A 25,367-nucleotide genomic window follows, 5' to 3' on the forward strand; every position below is an offset into this window, starting at 1 on the left:
AATTCGATTTAGTCAAATAAAGTGCCGCTGTAATGCACTGTTTGCGCTAATTGGAGGTCACAAACAGACAGACAAGAGCATGAGAGTTTTAGTAGTATTTAGATAACAAAAAAGGACCCATTCTAATTAAACAGTCAAATGTGAACAAGTGAGAGCTCATCTTGAACTTCTCTGTCACTCACGCACTGGGTCCTCAGTCAACGTGAAAGCATACACCACTTTCCAAATGTTGCTCACAATCCAGCTCGAGCATACGAGTCTCCCACCGGATCGTATGCTACGACCGGTTCTCCCCAGTGTCTTCTCTCTACATCTCCTCTCGAACAAAAAACCCAAGACTAACCTTATTGTCCTTCACCAAGAAAAACCTCCCGCACACATTCCACATCATCCCTTATCTTCAACAATAACCCCAACAGGCTGAAGGCAGAACAAACAGCTCTTACAGAGCTGCACGAAATAAAATACATACCGCATAACGGTAAAAAATATGAACCAGGGCATTACCTGTCTATGATGTCTTGATCAAAACGACTTTCAGTGAATCTTAGAAGAATTGTGGAGATGCACGAAGTTGGAAAAGGCTACTAAAGCATACCTAAAGACTTGAGTTTTCACCAGTACACCATAAGAGAAATTGTCTACAAATGGAGGAAATTCAGTGCTGTTGCTACTCTCACTAAGAGAGGGCGTCCTGCAAATATCATACCAAGAGTACAATGTGGAATGCTGAAGAAGGTAACATAGAACACAAGGGTAACAGCAAAAGACCTGCAGAAATCTCTCGAACTTGCTAAAGTCTCTGTTCATGTGTCCACTATAAAAAAAAACACTGAACAAGAATGGTGTTCATGGAAAGACACCACGGAGGAAACCACTGCTCTCTAAAAAAAATATTGCTGCACATCTCAAGTTTGCAAAAGACTAGCTAGATGTTCCATCATGCTTTTGGAACAATGTTACAATGTTCTGTAGATAGATGAGATAAAAGTTGAGCAAAAGCAGAAACGCAGACCGCTAAGTTTGGAAGAAAAAGGGCACTACACCCCAACACCAAAATCTCATCCCAACTATGAAGCACGGTGGAAAGAGCGTCATGGTTTGGGGCTGCTTTGCTGCCTCAGGGCCTGGACAGCCTGTTATCATTGAGGAAACAATGGATTCACAATTGTATCAGGACATTTTACAGGAGATTGTCAGGATAGTGGTCCATCACCTGAAGCTTAATAGAAGTTGGATGACGCAACAAGACAATGATCCAAAACACAAGAGTAAATCAACAACAGTATAGTCTAAAAAGAAGATAATTTGTTATTTGGAATAGCCAAGTCAGAGTCCAGAACTTAACCCAATTGAGATGCTGTGGCATGACTTGAAGAGGGCTGTTCATGCAAGGATGCCAGAAAATTGGATGAACTGAAACAGTTTGGTATGGAGGAATGGCGCAAAATTCTTCCTTGGCATTGTGCGACTGATCAGCAGGAAATGTTTGGTGGAGGTTACTGCTGCTAAAGGAAGTTCTTACCAGTTATTAAATACAAGGGTTTGCATATTATTTCCAGCCTGGACTGTGAATGATTAAACAATGTATTCAGTAAAGACATGAAAAGTACAATTGTTCGTGTGTTATTCCTTTAGGCAGATTGCGTTTGTCTATTATTGTGACTTAGATGAAGATCAGTCCACATATAACGAGTAATTAATGCAGAAATCCAGGTAATTGCAAAGTTCACAAACTTTTACTTGCAATTGTATATCCCTCAAAATTTTGTATACTTCTATGAAATCACCCATAATTCTTCTATGCTCCAAAGAATAAATCCCTAACCTATTCAAGCTTTCCCTATAACTCAGGTCCTCAAGTTCTGACAACGTCCTTGAAAATCTTCTCTGCTCTCTTTCAAACTTATTGATATCTTTCCTGTAAGTAGGTGCCAAAAGCTATGTATAAATCTTCAGATTAGGCCTCATCAGTGTTTTATATGACGTCAGCATAACATCCCAACTCCTGTACTCAATGCAACACACTCAAAGGAGGAACTCAGCAGGTCAGGCAGCATCTATGTAAGTGAATAAACGGTTGACATTTTGGGCTGAAACACTTCTTCAGGACTAGAAAGGAAAGGGAAAGATGCCAGAATAAAAAGGTGGGGAGAGTGGAAGGAAGACTAGCTAAAAGGTAACAGGTGAGTGGGAAAGGTAAAGGCCTGGAGAAGAAGGAGGGGCACCAGGGGGAGGTCACAGGCAGGTAAGAAGAGGTGATAGTGGAGAACAGAAGAAGAGAGAAGGGGGAGGGGAAAGAATTATCAGAAGGAGAAATTGATGTTCATACCATCAGGTTGGAAGATATCTGGAAGGAGTATGAGATGTTGCTCCTCCAACCTGTGTGTGGCCTCATCATGGCAAAAGAGGAGGTTGTAATTCACGATTTTCTTTTTTTTTTTCTATTGCATTGTACTGCTGCCACAAAGTTAACAAATTTCACAACATATGATGGTCATAGAAAACCTTATTCTGATTCTAATTCTCCGACTCTGACACGTCAGATTGGAATGGGAATAGAAATTAAAATAGTCAGCAACGGGGATATTCCCCTTTTGGTAGATGGAGCAGAGGTGCTTGATTTATGAAGGCCAATATGCTAAAAGGTTGCTTTACGTTCCTTTGTCCCCCTGCCGCCCCCCCCCCCCCACTCAATAGGTTCCCCGGTCAACATGACGGTGAGCTTTTCTTCCATCACCTCCAACTCTGTGCCTACTTCTTTGGCAAGGACTCTCGAGGCCACACCAATAACCCTTTCTCCCATCTTCAACCCTCCTCCTCCACCCTGGTCTTCTACCTGCCCTGGATCTTTTATCGCTACCTGCTGACGAGACATCAACAGTCTTGACTTTAACACTCCTCTCTCCAATTCAAAACCTCACCCTCTCTGAACATCCTGCTCTCCACTCTCTCTGCACTAATCCCAACCTTACCATCAAATCTGTAGATAAGGGGAGAGCTGTAGTATTCTGGCGGACTGATCTCTACCTTACTGAGGCCAGGTGACAACTCTCATACACCTCCTCTTCCTTACACCTTGAACAGGACCCCACTAAGGAGCATCAGGCCACTGTCTCCTGCACTATTACCAACCCCATTGACTCTAAATCTCCTATTCACTGCCACCAACCTCATAGTTCCCTTACCCTGCACCTCCCATTTCTACCTCCTACCCAAGATTCACAAACCTGATTGTCCAGTTAGACTCATTGGTTCTGCCTGCTTCTGCCCACTGAACTTGTGTCTGCATACCTCAACTCTGTTTTATCTCTGTTGGTTTAGTCCCTTCCTACCTACATCTGTAACATTTCACATGCGCAATCTTTTAAAAGAATTTAAGCTCCCTGGCCCCGATTGTCTCACTTTCACTGTGGATGTCCAGTCCCTATACTTCTACTCCCTGGGTATAGGTAGAGACTGAAGACTGCAGAACCAATAGTGAGGACCAAGAGGTATGGACAAGGGAATCACAGGAGTGCCTACAGGACTGCTTTGAATCGATGGATATCTGTATTCAGGGATTCATCTTCGAATGAATGAGTATGCTGCAGTTGTTACCGACTTCATTAAAACCTGTGTGGATGAGTGTGTGCCTACAAAGACTTACTGTACATTCCCAAACCAAAAGCCGTGGATGAACCAGGAGGTACATCATCTGCTGAAGGCTAAATCTGTGACATTCAAGTCTGGTGACCCAGGTCTGTACCAGAAAACCAGGTATGATTTGTGGAGAGCCAGTTCAAGGGCGAAGAGACAATTTTGAATGAGGTTGGAGGCAACATCAGATGTACAACAACTCTGGCAGGGTTTGCAAGACATTGCTTCCTACAAAGTGAAACCCAATAGCATAAATGGCAGCGATGCTTCACTATCAGATGAACTCATCACCTTCTATGCCCACTTTGAAAGGAAGAATATAACTATAGCTGTGAAGATCCCTGCTGCACCTGATGATCCTGTGATCTGTCTTGGAGGCCGATGTTAGGCTGTCTTTAAAGAGAGTGAACCCTCGCAAGGCGGAAGGTCCCAATGGAGTACCTGGTAAGACCCTGAAAACTTGTGCCAACCAACTGGCGGCAGTATTCAAGGACATTTTCAACCTCTCACTGCTATGGGTGGAAGTTCCCATTTGCTTCAAAAAGGCAACAAATATACCAGTGCCTAAGAAGAATGATGTGAGCTGCCTTAATGACTATCGCCCAGTAGCACTCACATCAACAGTGATGAAATGCTTTGCGAAGTTGGTCATGACTAAACTGAACTCCTGCCACAGCAAGGACATGGACCCATTGCAATTTGCCTATCACCACAATAGGTGAACGGCAGATGCAATCTCAATGGCTCTTCACACAGCTTTAGACTACCTGGACAACACAAACACCTATGTCAGGATGCTGTTCATCGATTAAATACATATGCATTTAATACCATCATTCCAACAATCCTGATTGAGAAGTTGCAGAACCTGGGCCTCTGTATTTCCCTCCGCATTTGGATCCTCGACTTCCTAACTGGAAGACCACAATCTGTGCGGATTGGTGATAACATCTCCTCCTCGCTGGCGATCGACACTGGGGCATCTCAGGGGTATGTGTTTAGCCCACTGCTCTACTCTGTATATACACATGACTGTGTTGTTAGGCATAGCTCAAATACCATCTATAAATTTGCTGATGATAAAACCATTGTTGGTAGAATCTCAGGTGGTGACAAGAGGGCACACAGGAGCAAGATATGCCAACTAGTGGAGTGGTGCCGCAGCAATAACCTGGAACTCAACATCAGTAAGTCGAAAGAGCTGATTGTGGACTTCAGGAAGGGTAAGACAAAGGAACACATACCAATCCTCATAGAGGGATCAGAAGTGGAGAGAGTGAGCAGTGTTCCCTACATAAACCTCTGTCAACTGCCCTGTCTCATTTACTTGTATTGCACTATCCCTAGTTGGGTTTCTATGTACTAATTAAGGAAATTTCCTGAACACATTTGTCATACTTTTTCCCATCCAGCCCTTTTTACAATATGGGAGTCCCAGTCAATATGTGGAAAGTTAAAATCACCATCTTAAGACAACCTTAAGTCTTTTGCAACAGTCTGCAATCTCTCTACAAATTTGCTCCTCTAAATCCTGCGGACTGTTGGATGGTCTATAATATAATCCCATTAATGTAGTCATACTTTTTGTATCCTACAGTTCTATTCATAAAGCCTCACTAGAGGAGCTCTCCAATCTGTCCTGTCTGAGCACTACCATGTCATCTTCCTTGACTAGAAATGCTGCCCCTTCCCCTTTAAATCCTGTTGCTCTATCATATCTAAATCAACGAAACACTGGAACACTGAGCTGCCAGTCCTGACACAACCCCCACAACCAAGTCTCACTAATAGTTAGTAAGTCATCATTCCATGTGCTGATCCATGCCTTAAGCTCAAACGTCTTTTCTACTATACTCCATGTATTTAAATACACACAGCTCAGAACATTAGTCCCACCATGCGCAATCTTTCAATTCCTGTCTTTGTATGTAGGTTTAACAACATCCTTCCCCAACAACCACTCCATTTCCTGTTCTGGCACTCTGGTTCCCATCCCATCCTCCTGCAACTTCGGTTTAACCCCCCCCCACCCCCACCTTGGCAATCCTGAGATCACACCCTGGAAATTGTGTCCTTTAACTTAGCACCTAATTCCCTGAATTCACTTTCCTGGACCTTGTTACTCTTCCTACCCATGTCATTGGCTCCGACATGGACCACGACCTCTGGGTGCTCAACCTCCCACTTAAGAATGCTGTGGACCCCATCCGAGATATCCCTAACCTGGCACCTGGGAGGCAACATACTGTGCCAAGATCTCATTCTCATCCACAGAACCTCCTGTCTGTTCCTTTAACCAATGAATCCCCCATCACTACAGCTCATCTCTTACCACCCCTTCACTTCAGAACCACAAAGCCAGACTTGGTGCCAGATAACTGACCACTGTGGCTTTCCTCAGCTAGTCATCCTCCTCAACAATAACCAAAGCAGTTTACTTGTGGTTGAGGGGAACAGCCACAGGGGTCCTCTGCTGCCTATCTCCTTTCCCCCTCCGAGTTCCCTGTGTCCTGCACCTTTGGTGTAACTACCTCCCTGGATGTCCTGTCAATCAATCCCTCAGCCTCCCAAATGATGCAAAGTTCATCCATCTCCAGCTCCAGCTCCAGCGCCTTAACATGGTCTGTGAAAAGCTGCAAACTGGATACACTTCTTGCAGGTGTAATCGTCAGGGATACTGGAGGACTCCCTGCATTTCCACATCCCACAAGAAGAGCGTTCCACTATCCTGCCTGGCATTCCCACCGATCGAACTGTGCAATAATTAAACAAAAAATCTACCTACAGCCTACACTTCTCTGTGCAAAAGCCTCTATAAGCCAAAGCCTGAACTTCCCATTCTAACACTGGCCGACTCACACAATGGCTGCTCCACTTAAACCTAACTTCTTCATATTGGCTTTTGCCAAGTTCCTAATTATGCACAATCCAACATGTCCTCGGGTGTGCAGAATGTCCCAATTTCCCCTGCTCACTACTTTTGAAATCCCTCTCCCACTACACAACCCTTGGAACTGTAGTGCACTGAATAATCTTAATCAAATTCAATTAAATCACCCTTCAGTTACTATCGGTTATCCTGCTTTACGCTGCATTCGCATTGTTATTTTTTTCCAGCGCTGACACATCTCTTCAGTACCCCATCTAGAAAGAGCAACTCCTGAATTTTAGTTCTCAAATCTCAGCATCCTGAAATGTGTTGACCAGAATTACATGTAATACTCAAACTATGGCCTGGTTTCTTTCAAATACGCTAATCTGTCTTTAGACGAGCTTTTACGTATCATTACAAAGGAGACACAACAGCAGTGGGCTCTCCACACTATTGAGTGCATTTAAATAGAGCATTGCCAGAAGAAAATAGCACCTATTATCTGAGACCCACACCATCCAGGCCATGCCCAGTTCTCACTACTACCACTGGGCTGGAAGCACAGAAGACTTAAGTCCGAAACCATCAGGCTCAGGAACAGTTACTACCCTAGAACCATCAGGCTCCTGAATCTGTTTTGTCATAAAACTCCAAACCATAAAAATAATCAAAAGAACAACATGGGGAGACCGGGGTAACCTGTGAACGTTGATTTTACTTTAGTGAGGTGACCACATATGACATGGTGGCGTAATGACGAATGCCATTCATGTACTTTTACATATAACCCATAATTTATTATTTAAACAAAGAATGTTTAATCAGAATCAAGTTTATTATCACCGGCATGTGATGTCAAGTTTGTTAACTTAGCAGCAGTAGTTCAATGTAATACATAATCTAGCAGAGAGAGAAAAAAAAATAATAAATAAAATAAAACATGACAATAAATAAACAAGTAAATGAGTTATGTATGTTGAATAGATTTTTTAAAATGTGCAAAAACTGAAATACTGTATATTAAAAAAAGTGAGATAGTGTCCAAAGTTTCAATGTCCATTCAGGAATCAGATGGCAGAGGGGAAGAAGCTGTTCCTGAATCGCTGAGTGTGTGCCTTCAGGCTTCTGTACCTCCTACCTGATGGTAACAGTGAGAAAAGGGCATGTCCTGGGTGCTGGAGATACTTAATAAAGGATGCTGCCTTTCTGAGACACCACTCCCTAACGATGTCCTGGGTACTTTGTAGGCTAGTGCCCAAGATGGAGCTGACTAAATTTACAACATTCTGCAGCTTCTTTCGGTCCTGTGCAGTAGCCCCTCTATACCAGATAGTGATGCAGCCTGTCAGAATGCTCTCCACAGTACAACTATAGAGGTTTTTGAGTGTATTTGTTGACATGCCAAATCTCTTCAAATTCCTAATAAAGTATAGCTACTGGCTTGCCTTCTTTATGACTACATCAATATGTTGGGACCAGGTTAGCTCCTCAGAGATCTTGACACCCAGGAACTTGAACAATATACTTACATTATTACTGAAATATTAAATAAAAACCAGAACCAGAGGGGATATCTTTATTCCATACTACTCTGATCTAATTCTACAGTCTACAGACTCACTCTTTTTAACTCATGTTTTCAACTCATTTTTATCTGCACAGTTTGTCTTCTTTTCACATTGGTGTTGACAAGTCTTATGTTTGTTTATGTATAGCTTTTCAGAAAATTCTATTGTATTTTTCCTGTAAATGTCTGAAAGAAAACGAATCCCAATGTAGTATATGATGTAATATGCATACCTTGATAATAAATTTGATTTGAACTTCAACTGGTGTTGCATACAGTTTTAGCAAAGCCTCCCTCCATTTCACCCCTTGTACCTGCTCCACAATTCGAAAGGATCATGGCTATTTTCACCTCTCACCCCTTCCCTGCACTAACCCTACAGCTCTTGATTACTTTCAGACCTAAAGTTCTACCTTGCTTTGTTTTGAATATATACATCAACTGAGTCTCCATAGCTCTCTTGGGTCATGAATTTCAAAGATGCAATACTTTCTGGATGAATGTTTTTTCCTCATCAGATCCCTTACTATGGATTCTATGACCCACAATTCTAGACATCCCAACTCCACACCTCCCCTGCTAAGATAATTATAGATTTCAGTGAGATACCTGCCATTTTTCTATAGTGGAGAGAATGTAAACCTAATCTATTTAATTGTACCTCATATGACAAACTAGCTGTCCCTGGTATTCTCTCCTGAGCCCAAGTCTCCTCCTTTCTATCACTGCTATCCAAATGGTCAAATGGTACTATTTAACATCAGGAAATATATACAATATACAACCTGAAAATCTTGCTTATGCTTGCATTTCTGATATTCCTCAGGTTCATGAGTTAAGTTAATTGGTAGGAGGATTAAAGGGGAAATGTATGAAAATGTTTTCACACAACAGGTGGCAGAAGTCTGGAGAGGCAGAAATGCTCTTCACATTTTGTAAGTACTTGTATATGTAAAGTATTTATTTATTTAGCTATACAGTGTGGAGTACGCACTTCTGGCTCTTTGAGCCATGCCACACCTGGAAAAACCCTATTGAATCTAACATAATCATGAGACAATATGCAACGACCAATTAAACTACCTGGTCTGTCTTTGGACTGTGGGAGTAAGTGGAGCACCTGGGGAAACCACACACATTCCATGGCAGGACGTACTAACTCCTTACCAGTGGCGCTGGAATTGAACTCAGAACTCACTAACACTCCAAGCTGTAACAGCATTACACTAACCACTACACTACCGTGGTGGCCCATGACTTGGAGGACCACAGAACCAATGCACTTTGGCAGCAACAGTAAAGGTGCAAACTATTTTCTAGATGAGAAAAGAATTTTGAAACCAGAAGTGCAAGGGGACATGGGACTCTTAGTTCAGGATGCCCTTAAGGTTGAGTCAGTTGTGAAGAAGGTTAATGCAATGTTAGCATTCATTTTGAGATGACTAAAACACGTACTGCTGAGGCTTTATAAGGTGTTAGTAAGACCAGCTTTGGAATATTGTGAGCAATTGTTGGCCCCATTTCTAAGGAAAGATATGCTGGCCCTGAAGTGTGCCCAGTGGAGGTTCACAAGTATGATGTCAGGAAAATGAAAAACTTAACCTGGGTGGAGTGCTTAATGTCTCCAGGCTTGCATTTGATGGAGTTCAAAAGGATGAGGGTGATCTCATTGAAACCTACTCGATACTAAAAGGTCTGAAAGAGTGGACATGGAGACAATGCTACCATTAGTAAGAGTTCAGGATCCAAGAGCGCAGTTGTAGAATAGAGAGACATTCATTTAAAACTAAAATTAGAAGGAATAACACTGCATAACACTAAGGGGCAGAAAACGCTGGTGGGAGTTGTGTACAGGCCACCTAACAGTAGTAGTGAGGTCGGGGATGGTATTAAACAGGAAATTAGAAATGTGTGCAATAAAGGAACAGCAGTTATAATGGGTGACTTCAATCTACATGTAGATTGGGTGAACCAAATTGGTAAAGGTGCTGAGGAAGAGGATTTCTTGGAATGTATGCAGGATGGTTTTTTGAACCAACATGTCGAGGAACCAACTAGAGAGCAGGCTATTCTAGACTGGGTTTTGAGCAATGAGGAAGGGTTAATTAGCAATCTTGTGGTGAGAGGCCCCTTAGGTAAGAGTGACCATAATATGGTGGAATTCTTCATTAAGATGGAGAGTGACATAGTTAATTCAGAAACAAAGGTTCTGAACTTAAAGAGGGGTAACTTTGAAGGTATGAGACATGAATTAGCTAAGATAGACTGGCAAATGACACTTAAAGAATTGACGGTGGATATGCAATGGCAAGCATTTAAAGATTGCATGGATGAACTACAACAATTGTCCGTCCCAGTTTGGCAAAAGAATAAATCAAGGAAGGTAGTGCACCCGTGGCTGACAAGAGAAATTAGGGATAGTATCAATTCCAAAGAAGAAGCATACAAATTAGCCAGAAAAAGTGGCTCACCTAAGGACTGGGAGAAATTCAGAGTTCAGCAGAGGAGGACAAAGGGCTTAATTAGGAAGGGGAGAAAAGATTATGAGAGAAAACTGGCAGGGAACATAAAAACTGACTGTAAAAGCTTTTATAGATATGTAAAAAGGAAAAGACTGGTAAAGACAAATGTAGGTCCCCTACAGACAGAAACAGGTGAATTGGTTATGGGGAGCAAGGACATGGCAGACCAATTGAATAATTACTTTGGTTCTGTCTTCACTAAGGAGGACATAAATAATCTTCCAGAAATAGTAGGGGACAGGGGGTCCACTGAGATGGAGGAACTGAGCGAAATACATGTTGGTAGGGAAGTGGTGTTAGGTAAATTGAAGGGATTAAAGGCAGATAAATCCCCAGGGCCAGATGGTCTGCATCCCAGAGTGCTTAAGGAAGTAGCCCAAGAAATAGTGGATGCATTAGTGATAATTTTTCAAAACTCGTTAGATTCTGGACTAGTTCCTGAGGATTGGAGGGTGGCTAATGTAACCCCACTTTTTAAAAAAGAAGGGAGAGAGATACCGGGGAATTATAGATCGGTTAGCCTAACGTCGGTGCTGGGGAAACTGCTGGAGTCAGTTATCAAAGATGTGATAACAGCACATTTGGAAAGCGGTGAAATCATCGGACAAAGTCAGCATGGATTTGTGAAAGGAAAGTCATGTCTGACGAATCTCATAGAATTTTTTGAGGATGTAACTAGTAGAGTGGATAGGGGAGAACCAGTGGATGTGGTATATTTGGATTTTCAAAAGGCTTTTGACAAGGTCCCACACAGGAGATTAGTGTGCAAACTTAAAGCACACGGTATTGGGGGCAAGGTACTGATGTGGATAGAGAATTGGTTAGCAGACAGGAAGCAAAGAGTGGGAATAAACGGGACCTTTTCAGAATGGCAGGCAGTGACTAGTGGGGTACCGCAAGGCTCAGTGCTGGGACCCCAGTTGTTTACAATATATATTAATGACTTGGATGAGGGAATTTAAATGCAGCATCTCCAAGTTTGCAGATGACATGAAGCTGGGCGGCAGTGTTAGCTGTGAGGAGGATGTTAAGAGGATGCAGGGTGACTTGGATAGGTTGGGTGAGTGGGCAAATTCATGGCAGATGCAATTTAATGTGGATAATTGTGAAGTTATCCACTTTGGTGGCAAAAATAGGAAAACAGATTATTATCTGAATGGTGGCCGATTAGGAAAAGGGGAGGTGCAACGAGACCTGGGTGTCATTATACACCAGTCATTGAAAGTGGGCATGCAGGTACAGCAGGCAGTGAAAAAGGCGAATGGTATGCTGGCATTTATAGCAAGAGGATTCGAGTACAGGAGCAGGGAGGTACTACTGCAGTTGTACAAGGCCTTGGTGAGACCACACCTGGAGTATTGTGTGCAGTTCTGGTCCCCTAATCTGAGGAAAGACATCCTTGCCATAGAGGGAGTACAAAGAAGGTTCACCAGATTGATTCCTGGGATGGCAGGACTTTCATATGAAGAAAGACTGGATGAACTAGGCTTGTGCTCGTTGGAATTTAGAAGATTGAGGGGGGATCTGATTGAAATGTATAAAATCCTAAAGGGATTGGACAGGCTAGATGCAGGAAGATTGTTCCCGATGTTGGGGAAGTCCAGAACGAGGGGTCACAGTTTGAGGATAAAGGCGAAGCCTTTTAGGACTGAGATTAGGAAAAACTTCTTCACACAGAGAGTGGTGAATCTGTGGAATTCTCTGCCACAGGAAACAGTTGAGGCCAGTTCATTGGCTATATTTAAGAGGGAGTTAGATATGGCCCTTGTGGCTAGGGGGATCAGAGGGTATGGAGGGAAGGCTGGTGCAGGGTCCTGAGTTGGATGATCAGCCATGATCATAATAAATGGCGGTGCAGGCTCGAAGGGCCGAATGGCCTACTCCTGCACCTATTTTCTATGTTTCTATGTTTTCTATGAATTTCCTCAGGTGGTGAATCTGTAAAATTTATTGCCACAAAGGGCTGGCAGGAAGTGTCACTGGGTGTACTTAAGGTACAGATTGAGACGCTCTTCATTTTTAAGGGGGTTAAGGGTGACAGGGAGAAAACAGGATAATGGGGTTCAAAAATATCAGCCTTGAATTAATGGCAGACCAGACTCAATGGGCCAAATGTTTTAATTCTGTATCAATATTTTACGCTTTTATATTGGAAGGTAGGGTTAAAGTGGATAGCTTTTACAACTGACAAGGTAATAATGGGTCAAATGGCTTCCTTCAGTGTCACAAACTTTCTGAGATTATTCTGATTTTGGTTTCTCCCTACTGAAGTGAATGGTCTCCACATTAAATACTAGCCTTGCTAATAGGACCGAGGCGCAAATGCACAAAACTACAATGTCTTGAGTATTTCCTAAGCCTTAAAATTGATTGTGCCTTTACATTCTTACACACTATAGAGAAGGTTTTGGCTTCAAATATATTTACTGCCAATAAATATCTGGCATTGCAGTGGAGTAGTAGTACATTGAAAAAAACATTGAATTAATGCAGTCAAAGGGTGGGATTACCAGGCAGTGGATTCTGCACTTGAAGAATTAAAGGCACTTTTATAGGAGTTGCATACAGGGAATTACAATGGAGGAGGGGTGCTGTATAAATATGGAGATTCCACATGGTAAAAAATTGTTATGATTAGTATTTTCAATTTTCATAAGCAGAAATAGCTTACCAATGCAATAGCCTACTTCTCATTCTCTGTTGCTTCCAGTCAATGCATTGCACAAACATCAACAATTGTCAAACTTCGTACCTAACTTTCACAAGTTTGGATTCTTATCTTGATATCTTGTTATTATCCCACAAGTACTATTCCTAATACAAGAATTAATGCCAGTGTGTGTTATCTTTTCTTTCTTTTTTTTTTTTTTTTTTTTTTTTTTTTTAAATCTTTTTATTGAGTAAGTATACAAAAAAGGTAAGCCATATAAACATTAATACAATGTTAAAGTATAATAAAATTCCAAAAGATAACAATACCAAAAAGAAAATACTACAAACAATGTAATTTAAGCATAAGAAACCAAGATAACATAATAGTATACTAGATTTTATATATATCAATGGAAAAAAAGAAAAAAAAACCCCAAAAAAAAACCCACCGTGCAACTAACTAAAAGCAAAGCAAAGCAATGGGCTAACTTGAAACCAAACAGAGTTAAACTTAAAATCACGTCCTCAATCCCGACCTCCATTAAAACAGTGAAGAGAAAACAAGAAGGGTAAATATTACATTAAATGAAAATATCGAATAAAAGGTCCCCAAATCTGTTCAAATTTAAATGAAGAATCATAAAGGTTACTTCTAATTTTCTCCAGATTCAAACATAAAATCGTCTGAGAAAACCAAAAAAAGGTAGTTGGAGCATTAAGCTCTTTCCAATGTTGTAAAATACATCTTTTCGCCATTAAAGTAAGAAATGCAATCATTCTACGGGCTGAAGGGGAAAGATTACTAGAAATTTTAGGTAGTCCAAAGATAGCAGTAATAGGGTGAGGAGAGATATCTATATTTAATACCTTAGAAATAATATTGAAAATATCTCTCCAAAAAGTTTCCAAAGTAGGGCAAGACCAAAACATATGAGTTAAAGAGGCTATCTGCCCCGAACATCTATCACAGAAAGGATTAATATGCGAGTAAAAACGCGCTAACTTATCTTTGGACATATGTGCTCTATGAACCACTTTAAATTGAATTAGGGAATGTTTAGCACAAATAGAGGAAGTATTAACTAATTGTAAAATCTGCCCCCAATCATCCACAGAAATGGTAAGCCCCAATTCCTGTTCCCAATCTACCCTAATCTTATCAAATGGAGCTTTCCTAAGTTTCATAATAATATTATAAATCATAGCCGATGCACCTTTCTGACATGGATTAAGGTTAATTATCGAATCTAAAATATATATAGGAGGAAGCATTGGAAAGGAAGTAAGTATAGTACTTAGGAAATTTCTAACTTGTAAATATCTAAAAAAATGTATTCTTGATAAGTTATATTTATTAGATAATTGTTCAAAAGACATAAGGGAACCATCTAAAAATAAATCCAAAAACCGTAAAATACCCTTAGTCTTCCAAGTTTGAAAAGCGCGATCCGTAAAAGAGGGAGGAAAAAATATGTTACCTAAAATAGGAATCGCTAACCCGAATTGATTAAGATCAAAAAATTTTCTGAATTGAAACCAAATGCGCAAAGCATATTTAACTATCGGGTTAGAGACCTGCTTAAGACGTTTCGAATCAAAAGGAAGAGAGGAACCTAAAATAGAACCAAGTGTATAACCCTGAACAGATTGTAATTCCAATGCTACCCATTTAGGAATAAATAGTATGTCCCGGTCAAGTAACCAAAATTTCATATGTCGAATATTAATAGCCCAATAATAAAATCTAAAGTTAGGTAATGCTAAACCTCCATCTCTCTTAGCTTTCTGTAAATGTATTTTACCCAGTCTCGGATTCTTGTTCTGCCAAATAAATGAAGAAATTTTAGAGTCAACTTTATCAAAAAAAGATTTAGGAACGAAAATTGGTAATGCCTGAAACACATATAAAAATTTTGGCAAAAAAAACATCTTAACTGCATTAATACGACCAATCAAAGTTAAATATAAGGGAAACCATTTAGATGAAAGTTGAGTAATATGGTCTATTAATGGTAAAAAGTTAGTCTTAAATAAATCTTTATGTTTACAAGTAATTTTAATCCCAAGATATGAAAAGTAATTATTAATCAATTTAAATGGAAATTTATAATATAAGGGAAGATGTTTATTAATCGGAAAAAGTTCACTCTTACTAAGATTTAATTTATAACCTGAGAAAAGACCAAATTGTGCTAATAACTCTAAAACAGCAGGAATGGATCTCTCAGGATTAGAAATATATAAAAGTAAATCATCAGCATAGAGTGATAATTTATGGGACTTTAATCCCCGAGTTATCCCAGTAATATTTAAAGATTCTCGAATAGCAATTGCAAGAGGTTCTAATGCAATATCAAATAATAGGGGACTAAGAGGACAGCCTTGTCGAGTACCACGAAAGAGAGGAAAAAAAGGTGAGTTTAAGGAGTTAGTACGAACCGAGGCTACAGGGGAGTAATATAACAGTTTAATCCAGGATATAAATTTCAAGCTAAAATTAAACATTTCAAGCACCTTAAATAAATAAGGCCATTCTACTCTATCAAAAGCTTTCTCGGCATCTAAAAAAATAACACACTCAGGAACATTTTGTGAGGGAGTATAAACGATATTTAACAATGTACGAATATTATAAAAAGAGTAACGACCTTTAATAAAACCCGTTTGGTCTTCCGAAATAATAGAAGGAAGTACTTTTTCTAGTCTATTTGCTAATAACTTAGAAAAAACTTTAGAATCAACATTTAATAAAGATATTGGTCTATAAGATGCACATTGAGCAGGGTCTTTATCCTTCTTTAGTATTAAAGAAATTGATGCTCTATTAAAAGATTCCGGAAGTTTACCAAGTTTCAAAGAAGCCTCAAAAACCTTATAGAGCCAAGGAATCAATAAAGAAGCAAAACATTTATAAAATTCAACGGTAAACCCATCAGGGCCAGGAGCTTTCCCCAGATTCATAGAAAAAATAACATTCTTAATCTCATCCATTGTAATGGAAGTATCTAATAAAGAAGACATATCCTGTGAAATCAGAGGGAAGTCTAACTTATCTAAAAAATCATTCATATATTTAGAATCTCGAGGAGACTCTGATTGGTATAAAGAAGAATAAAAATCACAAAAGGTTTGATTAATCCCCACATGATCCAATATCAATCGATCATTTTGGTTATAAATCTGATTGATTTGAGATTTAACATAATTAGATTTCAATTGATTAGCCAGCAGCTTGCCAATTTTATCACTGTGAACATAAAAATCACTTCTTGTTTTCTTTAATTGGTTTACAATCGAGGACGAGAGTAGTAAACTGTGTTCCATTTGAAGTTCAGTTCTTTGTTTGTATAGCTCCTCAGAAGGAGCCATAACATATTTCTTATCAATTTCTTTAATCTTGTCCACAATTACCATCTCCTCCTGCTTCTGTTTCTTCCTCAAAGCAACGGAATACGAAATAATCTGACCCCGAATATAGGCTTTAAAAGTGTCCCAAAGAGTGTTAACCGAAATATCTTCTGTATGGTTAATTGTAAAAAAAAGCTCAATCTGTTCATTCATAAAATTAACAAAGTCCGAGTCCTGAAGCAACAGCGAATTAAAACGCCATTGTCTATTGTACCAGTGTGTGTTATAATGCGAGCATTATTAAAAGTAAGTTGATACTAATTAGGATAATGGGGGGTTCTACTTCTGTTCTTCTTACTTCCGGTAGGCTTTGTATATAGTGTGCCTGCCATGCTGTACGGGTTGTGAAAACCTCTGTATATACATAACGGTTTTGAAGTTCAAGATGAAGTCATTTCTTTGGCATGAAGTTGTTGAGTGTGCCTTTTTCAAAGTAGAAGTTACTACATATTTTTGGCGATGAGATGAACTGGTTTTGTGAATGTATCAGCACGTTTTTCGAAAGGGAGCTTCGCATTTCAGATGGCTACGTTTGGAACTATCGGGGAACTTCTGGAAGGAAACGAGGACTGGCCGGAGTATGAGGAAAGGTTGGGACACTTTTTCTGTGCTAATGGAATTACTAAGGAGGCTAAGAAGCACTCTATTCTCCTGAGTGTGTGTGGGGCAAAGACTTACAAGCTAATAAGGAATTTAGCTGCACCACGGAAACTGGGGGACATTCCATATAAAGAACTGGTCAAGCTCGTGGGAAACCACTACAAACATTCTGCGATAGTCCAACGGTGTAAATTTCACAGCCGTTTCAGGAAGCCAGGTCAGTCTGTGGCCAATTTCGTGGCCGAGCTTCGGCAACTGTCAGAGCATTGTGATTTCGGAGCGGTGTTGGAAGACATGCTCCGTGATCGATTGGTATGCGGCATTAATAATGACGGCATGCAACGCCGTCTGTTAGCGGAAACCCCACCATTGACTTTCAAGAGAGCCTTAGAGATTGCCCAAGGCATGGAGATGGCTGCTAATAATGTCAAGGATATCCTGAAAGGACATGGGGGGGTCGCAGTGCACCAAGTCAGGAGGGAGACTGGTAAACAGGCAAAGCGGGTGGAATGTTTCCGGTGTGGAGGGACACATTATGCAAATTCAAAGACACTGTCTGCCATGTTGATAGCAAAAAGGGACATTTAGCTAAAAAGTGCAGAAGTTCAAAGGGTAAGATTAAGCCTGGGCAGGGGAAAGCTCAACAGGGTCAGGCAGCCACACACCATCTAGAAGAAGCCGATGAAGAGGCAGCGTGTGCCTACAACATGACTGCATTGGAAACAGATGAAGAATCACCTGAATCATATCATGCCACAGTCACATTAAGCTTGAGATTGATTCAGGGGCTACTGCATCGGTCATCAGTGAGGAGACCCACAGGAGGACATGGGGGTCCAACCTGCCTCCCATTAGACCGTCAAAGCTCAAACCTAGGACGTATATGGGACAGCCCATACCTCATTTAGGGGTGTTATATGCGGACATTTTAGCCGGGAGTCAAAAGGCTGAAGCCAGGCTAGTGATAGCTAAGGGCAGGGGGCCCAGACTTTTGGGTCATGATTGGCTTCGCAAAATCCGGCTAAACTGGCATGAAATTAAGTACGCACACGCGACGGAAGACATTCTGCAGCCGTACAGTGATGTTTTCAGGGACCAGCTAGGAACACTGAAGGGCGTAACAGTGAAACTCCATGTCCACCCTGAGGCTACACCACATCTTTTTAAGTCCAGGTTGGTGCCCTACGCCATGAAAGGCAAAGTCGAGGAGGAGCTGGAACGTTTATAGAGGCTGGGCACTATTAAGCCCGTCCAGTTTTCAAGGTGGGCAGCTCCCATTGTTCCAGTTTTGAAGACAGACTACGGTGGAAGCATGTCCACCAGTGACTTTGCCAGAGGGCGAGATGCTAGCAGAGGGGTTGGGGTCCCCTGAGGAGGATGGACATTCTCACACAGACACACAGACCCCTCTCATGCCCCCAAAACCAGATCCACCCAAAACACCCTCACCAGCGGTGCCTGCTGGGTCACTGGGGGTAGTGCGCAGATCACAGTGCACTCGTAAACCTCCTGGCAGACTGAATCTTTGACGGGACAGTTCTTTTTTGTTGTTGTTAGATTGAATGTTGAATCTGTCACATTTTCCAGATGTTTTGTATTGATAATCTGTTGCTGAGATACGAGTATAAGTTTTCAGGGGTACGCAAGTCAATAACACCACTGTTTTTATTTCCTAGTTTTTCATATTTGGGGATGTTGGATTTTAAAGGGGGTTATAATGTGAGCATTATTAAAAGTAAGTTAATACTAATTAGGATAATGGGGGGTTCTACTTCCGTTCTTTTTACTTCCGGTGGGCTTTGTATATCGTGTGCCTGCCACGCCGTATGGGTTGTGAAAGCCTTTGTATGTACATAACGGTTTTGACGTTCGAGATAAAGTCGTTTCTTTGGCATGAAGTTGTCGAGCGTGCCTTTTACAAAGTAGAAGTTACTACAGTGTGTACTGTAAGAGACATTTCTCATTATCTGTCAAACTAATCACTGTGTTTTAACTAGTATACAATATGGTTTAAGCTGAGAAATCAGTGGGCCACGGGCAGTAAGGAGAGGAGTTTCTATCTCACTATTATCAGACTCTTGAACGGACCTCTATAAGATTGTCTCTTGAACTCATGTGACAATAATAAACCAAACCTAGAACCTCTTCAACAGACAACAATCCCCCTGATTTCTATTCTATTTGTATGGGTTCCAAGTGGCTACGGAAGTCAATGTGGGAATGACTGATTTTTCCACAAACAAAGCAGGAACTGGCTAACCCAGCAGATAGATGGATGAATAGTTTGTGGGTTGCTGCACTTCCTCTTCTCCTTCTGTGTGTATCTGATGCAAGGTATCAGGGTTCTCCATATTCTCTGAAATGCTCTTTCACAGGACCATGAAGAACCACCGGGGCGGTGTCTACCAAAAGCTGTGATGAAACTTGGTGGGAAGGGCTTGAGAGAGCATTGGAAGGTTTTATATTATGATAGCAAATGCCAGAGTTATTTCAGGGCTCAGATTTTATTTAAATAAAACTAGCCAACTGCTCATCATTAAAAAGGTGCCCCAATATTACCTCAGAGATGTAAGATGAAATTAATATGTGGTAGATACTTTAATAGTTGAAGAGTAGGCAGCTTGGGATGGAAATTGCCAAGGTTACATACAGTAACATAAAACTCAACTTTTTCAAAACTCTTTGACTGTGCTACCAGCAAAACTAATTGGAGTGACAATTCCATCCTAAAGTTGTTGAGCAAACTCTCAATGGTTTTTGTCAGCCAGTTAATATTTGTTGACACATACATTTTAACAATATATTCATTGCCTTCTTTAATGAATATCTGTATATTATAAAAATAATAATAAGTAGGGAAGGAAGGAAGAAAGAAAGAAAGAAAGGAAGAAGAAAGGAGCACAGTTACTTAGTTTCACTTCGTTAGGACATCTCAAATTGCTTTACAACTAAAAAGTTCTTTTTGAAGTGTTCTCATGTAGAAAATAGGCATACAACTTACACACTGCAACAACCCCCAAAAAACACCGCAGTTGATAAATAATGTCTACAACAATTCTCTATCAAAAGCAACTTGTATTGATGAAATACAAACAAAAATGCAGGAAACATTCAGATGTCTTGGAATTAAAACATTAACTTTTCCCTTTCCACAAATGCTGCCTGACTTGCTGAGTGTTTCCAACATTTCTTGATTTTATTTCAGATTTCTAGCATCGTCAGTTTTCATTGATTTTTATCTACGTTAATGAAGCACCTTTTTAAGATGAGAAAAAGAGACAAAAAGATACACTTACTTGGAACTGGCATGAGCATGTCAAGTCATCACCGACTTCCTTACAGACTCCACCATATTTACACGTAGTTTCGTCACATGTTTTAAAATCATCTGCAAAAAGAGATTTAAATCTAAATGCTTGGCAAAAAAATTGATTTATTCTGAAATTCACAAATTTTCACAAATTACATATCTGATGCATTAAAATACAGCCATGGTTTGTCATAATAATTGCCGGCTTCAACAAGGATTACGTACCAAGACTTTAACAAGAGCCTTACAATTTCAAAACCAGGTGTATTAAATGTTATGACGTATCAAGTCTTGGTGTGCTCAGAGTTAACATTTCTGGAAGTTAATTTTAAAGCATTAAGGTAAAGCATTAAACCAGGATAAAATTTAAAATGCTAGAGCCAATGCATGAAAAATAATGCCTTTAATTCCTCAGATTTAATTCTTCCTTAGTGCAATTATTCTTTTCCATCTGATACACAAATCTAGTATCTTCTACTTCTGGCTTTTAGAATGAAGATTTCTATTTGTATTACTCGGCACTTCGAAGCTGTTTGTGTTCAAACTACTGCATTGTAAAAACTCATGTCAAATGTTGCTCTGACACAAGTCTTTACAACACAGTAGTTTGAACACAAACACTTGCCTTTATTATGTTCCTTACTGCATTGTTGCACCTCATCTCCCACAAACTTTCCATGGGAGTGGAGCTAATCCTCAGACCTAATGGGAGATTGGTTCTTTAACAACCTACCCCACATTTCACAACTCTGCTCTCTGACAATGTGTTCAGGTCAGAACCGGGCAAACATTTAAAAGACAATTTAAACCCTGGGCTGGATGGATTGAAAAGGCTAAATGTCAGGGACTAGAGGTGAGGGTTGAGCTGCTCCGCGATGTTTACTCTGCTCTCCACAGTACTGAGGCTGAGGCTGTGATTACGGGTTTTGTCTCTGCTCTCTGCAGTACTGAGGCTGAGGCTGTGGTTACAGGTTTTGTCTCTGCTCTCTGCAGTACTGAGGCTGAGGCTGTGGTTATGGGTTTTGTGTCTGCTCTCTGCAGTACTGAGGCTGAGGCTGTGGTTACGGGTTTTGTGTCTGCTCTCTGCAGTACTGAGGCTGAGGCTGTGGTTACGGGTTTTGTCTCTGCTCTCCACAGTACTGAGGCTGAGGATGTGGTTACAGGTTTTGTGCCTGCGAGCTCTGCAAATACTTGCCCCGATGTGCGGTGAACCAAGGCTGTGAGTCTGCTTCAGCTACTCCAGGCTCCGTGCCTACAGCCTCACTTTAGATCTGAATGCTGTCGCTTGCTTCTATTGTTTGCACAATATATTTTTCCCCCTCTGCACATTGAGTATATGTTAGTCTATTTTTTAATGATTTTTTTCAGGTTTCTTGTTTTATGGCTGCCTGAAAGAAGATGTAAATCTCAAGGTTGTATAACTTATACATACTTTGATCATAAATATACTTTGAACTTCAAAAACATGGACCAATTCCCATATCCTGAGAGCAACAATTCGGCAAAGACAGATGTTGATGAAGAAATTTACCATTGTTTTTAATGCACCAGCACAACCCTCAGTCAACTGAGGAAAAGTGACTTTTATGATCATGATCTAAGATTATAAGCCATGTCTAAGATTACGATACCATGTTCTGATATACCAAAATGATCTTTGCAGTCCCTTATGCTTCACAGACCTGAACCACTCATAGTAGGCAACAAAAAAATCTCTCTACAAAGACCTCCAAATTCAGTAGATGAATAAATAGACCCACATCCATCTCCTTGGTTAACATCAGCAGTAATGAGCCTTTAACTACACCCAGTCAATGCCACTGAGCAAACAATGTCATTCGTGTCCTTGCATTGAGAGCAAAAGGAAGCCTTCATAAACTTCACGAACTATCCAACAACCCAATCTGTCAATAAAATACCCTGCACTACTACATTGGTCTCATTCCTCACTGGAGAGCTCAGATTATCAGAATGGAAGCAAGTTATCTCCCCTGAGGAAGTGCCCATAAAGAAGATAAATGTATAATTGCCATTTGGTAGCCTATTCTCCCTGAGCAGAGGCAAAATTATGGAAATCAACAATGACCCTACTGTGGCACTGGAGAGAGTGAAATTCCTTACCTGCAGGATTTAAATCAGATTTCTAAATGTGCCAAGATGAACCATTGGTTGATTCCCCAAAATACAGCACTGAATCAGCTAAATTTAATGGGAATGATTACTTCCTAATACCTACTACTCCAGTTATGTGTGCCATTTTTCCTTCTTCCCAAAACTGGTTCAGCATTGGCTGGAATCTCCACAACTCTCTCCCCTGTGTAAGTTTTACAGTTTGGCTCCATTTGAAGACACTACCAATCTGGGTGATCCTGGCACACTCATACTAAACGTATAGAATCAACAAAATCAACTGAACATTAATGTTAAATCTAGTTAGTCACAGTCCAATAACATAAAGCTGGACTTAACTAAATTTTTTGACAATTAACATTGGATATTGAATAAAATTTCTTCTATCTTCAGGGCTTTTCAGCAAATACCTATAAATCCATTATGTTTTGAAAATGCATCCTCCTTCTTTTCCAACCAGAGGCCAAGTTTAAAATGAATGACCAGAAATCCATACAGAGCAATGCATAAAAATTTCCATTAGCAAAATGATGAGTGAAAATCAGTTTCCTACATTATAGTTATAAGACAAATATAGACATTGAACATCTGAGGTTATAATTCTTTCAAATATTCTCACCAACAGTGCTTTCCTGAAGGACTGTATTTCATAAGATGTTACAGTTGGACATGACTTTGGACTGAATTACTGAAGTAAATGGGTGCAAAAAGTCCTCAGACTCCTGAGAAGATAAATAGCTGTATCCAAGGATTTGATTACAAAAACGAGGGAATTTATTTCTTACCAATCCAACTGTTCAATCTAGTACTTTATTTCCATACAGGTTGATACTCCTGATGTGCAAGTGCAGACACGCTGACAAGAGGTTATTTGCCATGAGCAGAAGCACAGCTGAGCCTAAATCAACGTTCACTGAATCTGCGGATATGTATCATGTGTGGGCACCTTCTACGATTTGTTACTTCTCTAACTATAAGCCACTGAGGCAATCCACTTTGTTGTTGTGTATAAGATTAGCTTTCTCAACAGTCAGGGGTTTAAGATATACAAAGAAAAGCACGTGTACCCATTTAGATGAGCATCATACTACATCCTAAGCCATCCGCTGAGGCCTCCTTAGAATATAATGAGCCATCATTCAATAAATCATTGCAGTAAATTGGAGCAAACTTTCTAGTTTCTTTTTCCATAACATTGTCAGGAACCATATTTTCAGCCCCTTATTTCTTTTTATTAATGTTCACAATGAGATGGGAAAGTCTTTTATTTAACTCAGTTTATTTCATGATGCATTCTAGGTCTGTCACTGTGAATTGTTTCATTACAGCAACATCAAGGAATTATCACATTAAAGAAAATGAAACCAGGAGTCCTTGTGCAGATGTGAATACATTAAACACATTGAAGGAGCAATTGTTTCAATGATGAAAACTGCTTCTTTAAAGACCCTATGTAGAGCATTTACACATATTTTCTGCCGCACTAACAGCTAGATCTTAAAATTAATGTTCCATTGCTGTGAAAATGCGGTGAATACAAAATACCCAAATGCAATTTTGAAAGCGCTTTAAGAATAACCAGGAAGGAATACATTACTACTCTGCTTGTGATGGTGACATTCTGCACAATTGTTGCTGTTGCAAATCGCTGGAAAAAGCAGCAGTATTATTTGATTATAAAAGAAAAATGGCTTGGCTTTTTGTTTTTGAAAGTGTCATCTCTACACAAGTTTTGTAACTGTGTACGGCAAGCTAGGCATAAGTACTTATGGAGATGCAAGTTCAGCTGAGTTGAAAAACGTACAATGCATTTTCTGCTTTAAAGGTAGCAGGAACCTTAAGCAGGCAATGTAGTCAATATTTGTATATATTAGCATTTGTTGTTGCAAGCGACTGGGTTTTAGCCAGTTAGATGTGTAAATAATTTTATGCGACAGATATTGTTAGCATGCTTTTAAATAAATTGGCAAGATTTAATAATTACAGCTTTCAGAGGAGCTGAACAAAGAGAATATTTTCCGTTGCATAATGTTTAATCAAGAGTAGTAACCTGTAGGAACCAGTACAGCTCAAATGTGGCGAATTTCCATAGGAATTTGCTTGATCATAAGAATATGACAAGTGGGAGCTGAGCTGGGCCGCACAGCTATCACTCAGTGAGACCATCGCCACTTTCCACTCTATATATCCTTTGTTTCCCTTTGTCACTTCTTCTCTAAAATATACTCAAAGCATGAACATCCAAGTTCCTCTAGTCTACACACATATTCATTTATCTGAGAGCAGAATCATCTTCACATCAAAACTTTACCGCAAGACTTTATTTTCTAGCCTAAAGACAATTCAAAGCATCTACCTTGTCAGCTTTTTCAGAATGTTGTATTTTTCCTGTAGATAAACTTTCACATCTAAATGCCAAAGATTAACAGCTTAATCCTTTCAAAAATTATCCAAAGAATACTCACCTCATTGTTGTCAAAGAGATGTTAATATTGGTATTTTTACTGGCTTACTATTGTCACATTTACCAAGACACAGTGAAAAACTTGTCTTCCAAACTGTTTGTACGTATCAAATCATCACATGGTGCATTTAGCTACAATAAGGTAACAACTTAAGTAACATCCCAGAAAAGAAAAAAATAAGTTTAAAGGGGAGATTCCAGAG

General features: G+C 40.0%; 1 protein-coding gene across 2 annotated transcripts in view; it reads right to left on the bottom strand.

Moving 5' to 3' along the window:
* Positions 1-25,367, bottom strand: part of LOC134344387 (tomoregulin-1-like) — a 304,218-nt gene that overhangs the window by 153,906 nt on the left and 124,945 nt on the right. For both annotated transcript variants that reach the window (XM_063044092.1, XM_063044091.1), the window contains one exon: positions 20,557-20,648. In XM_063044092.1, the coding sequence (XP_062900162.1) occupies positions 20,557-20,648 (92 nt within the window). The remainder of the gene's footprint in view (positions 1-20,556; positions 20,649-25,367) is intronic.

Source organism: Mobula hypostoma, chromosome 3 (genome assembly GCF_963921235.1).
Source record: "Mobula hypostoma chromosome 3, sMobHyp1.1, whole genome shotgun sequence".
Taxonomy (NCBI): Eukaryota; Metazoa; Chordata; class Chondrichthyes; order Myliobatiformes; family Myliobatidae; genus Mobula; species Mobula hypostoma.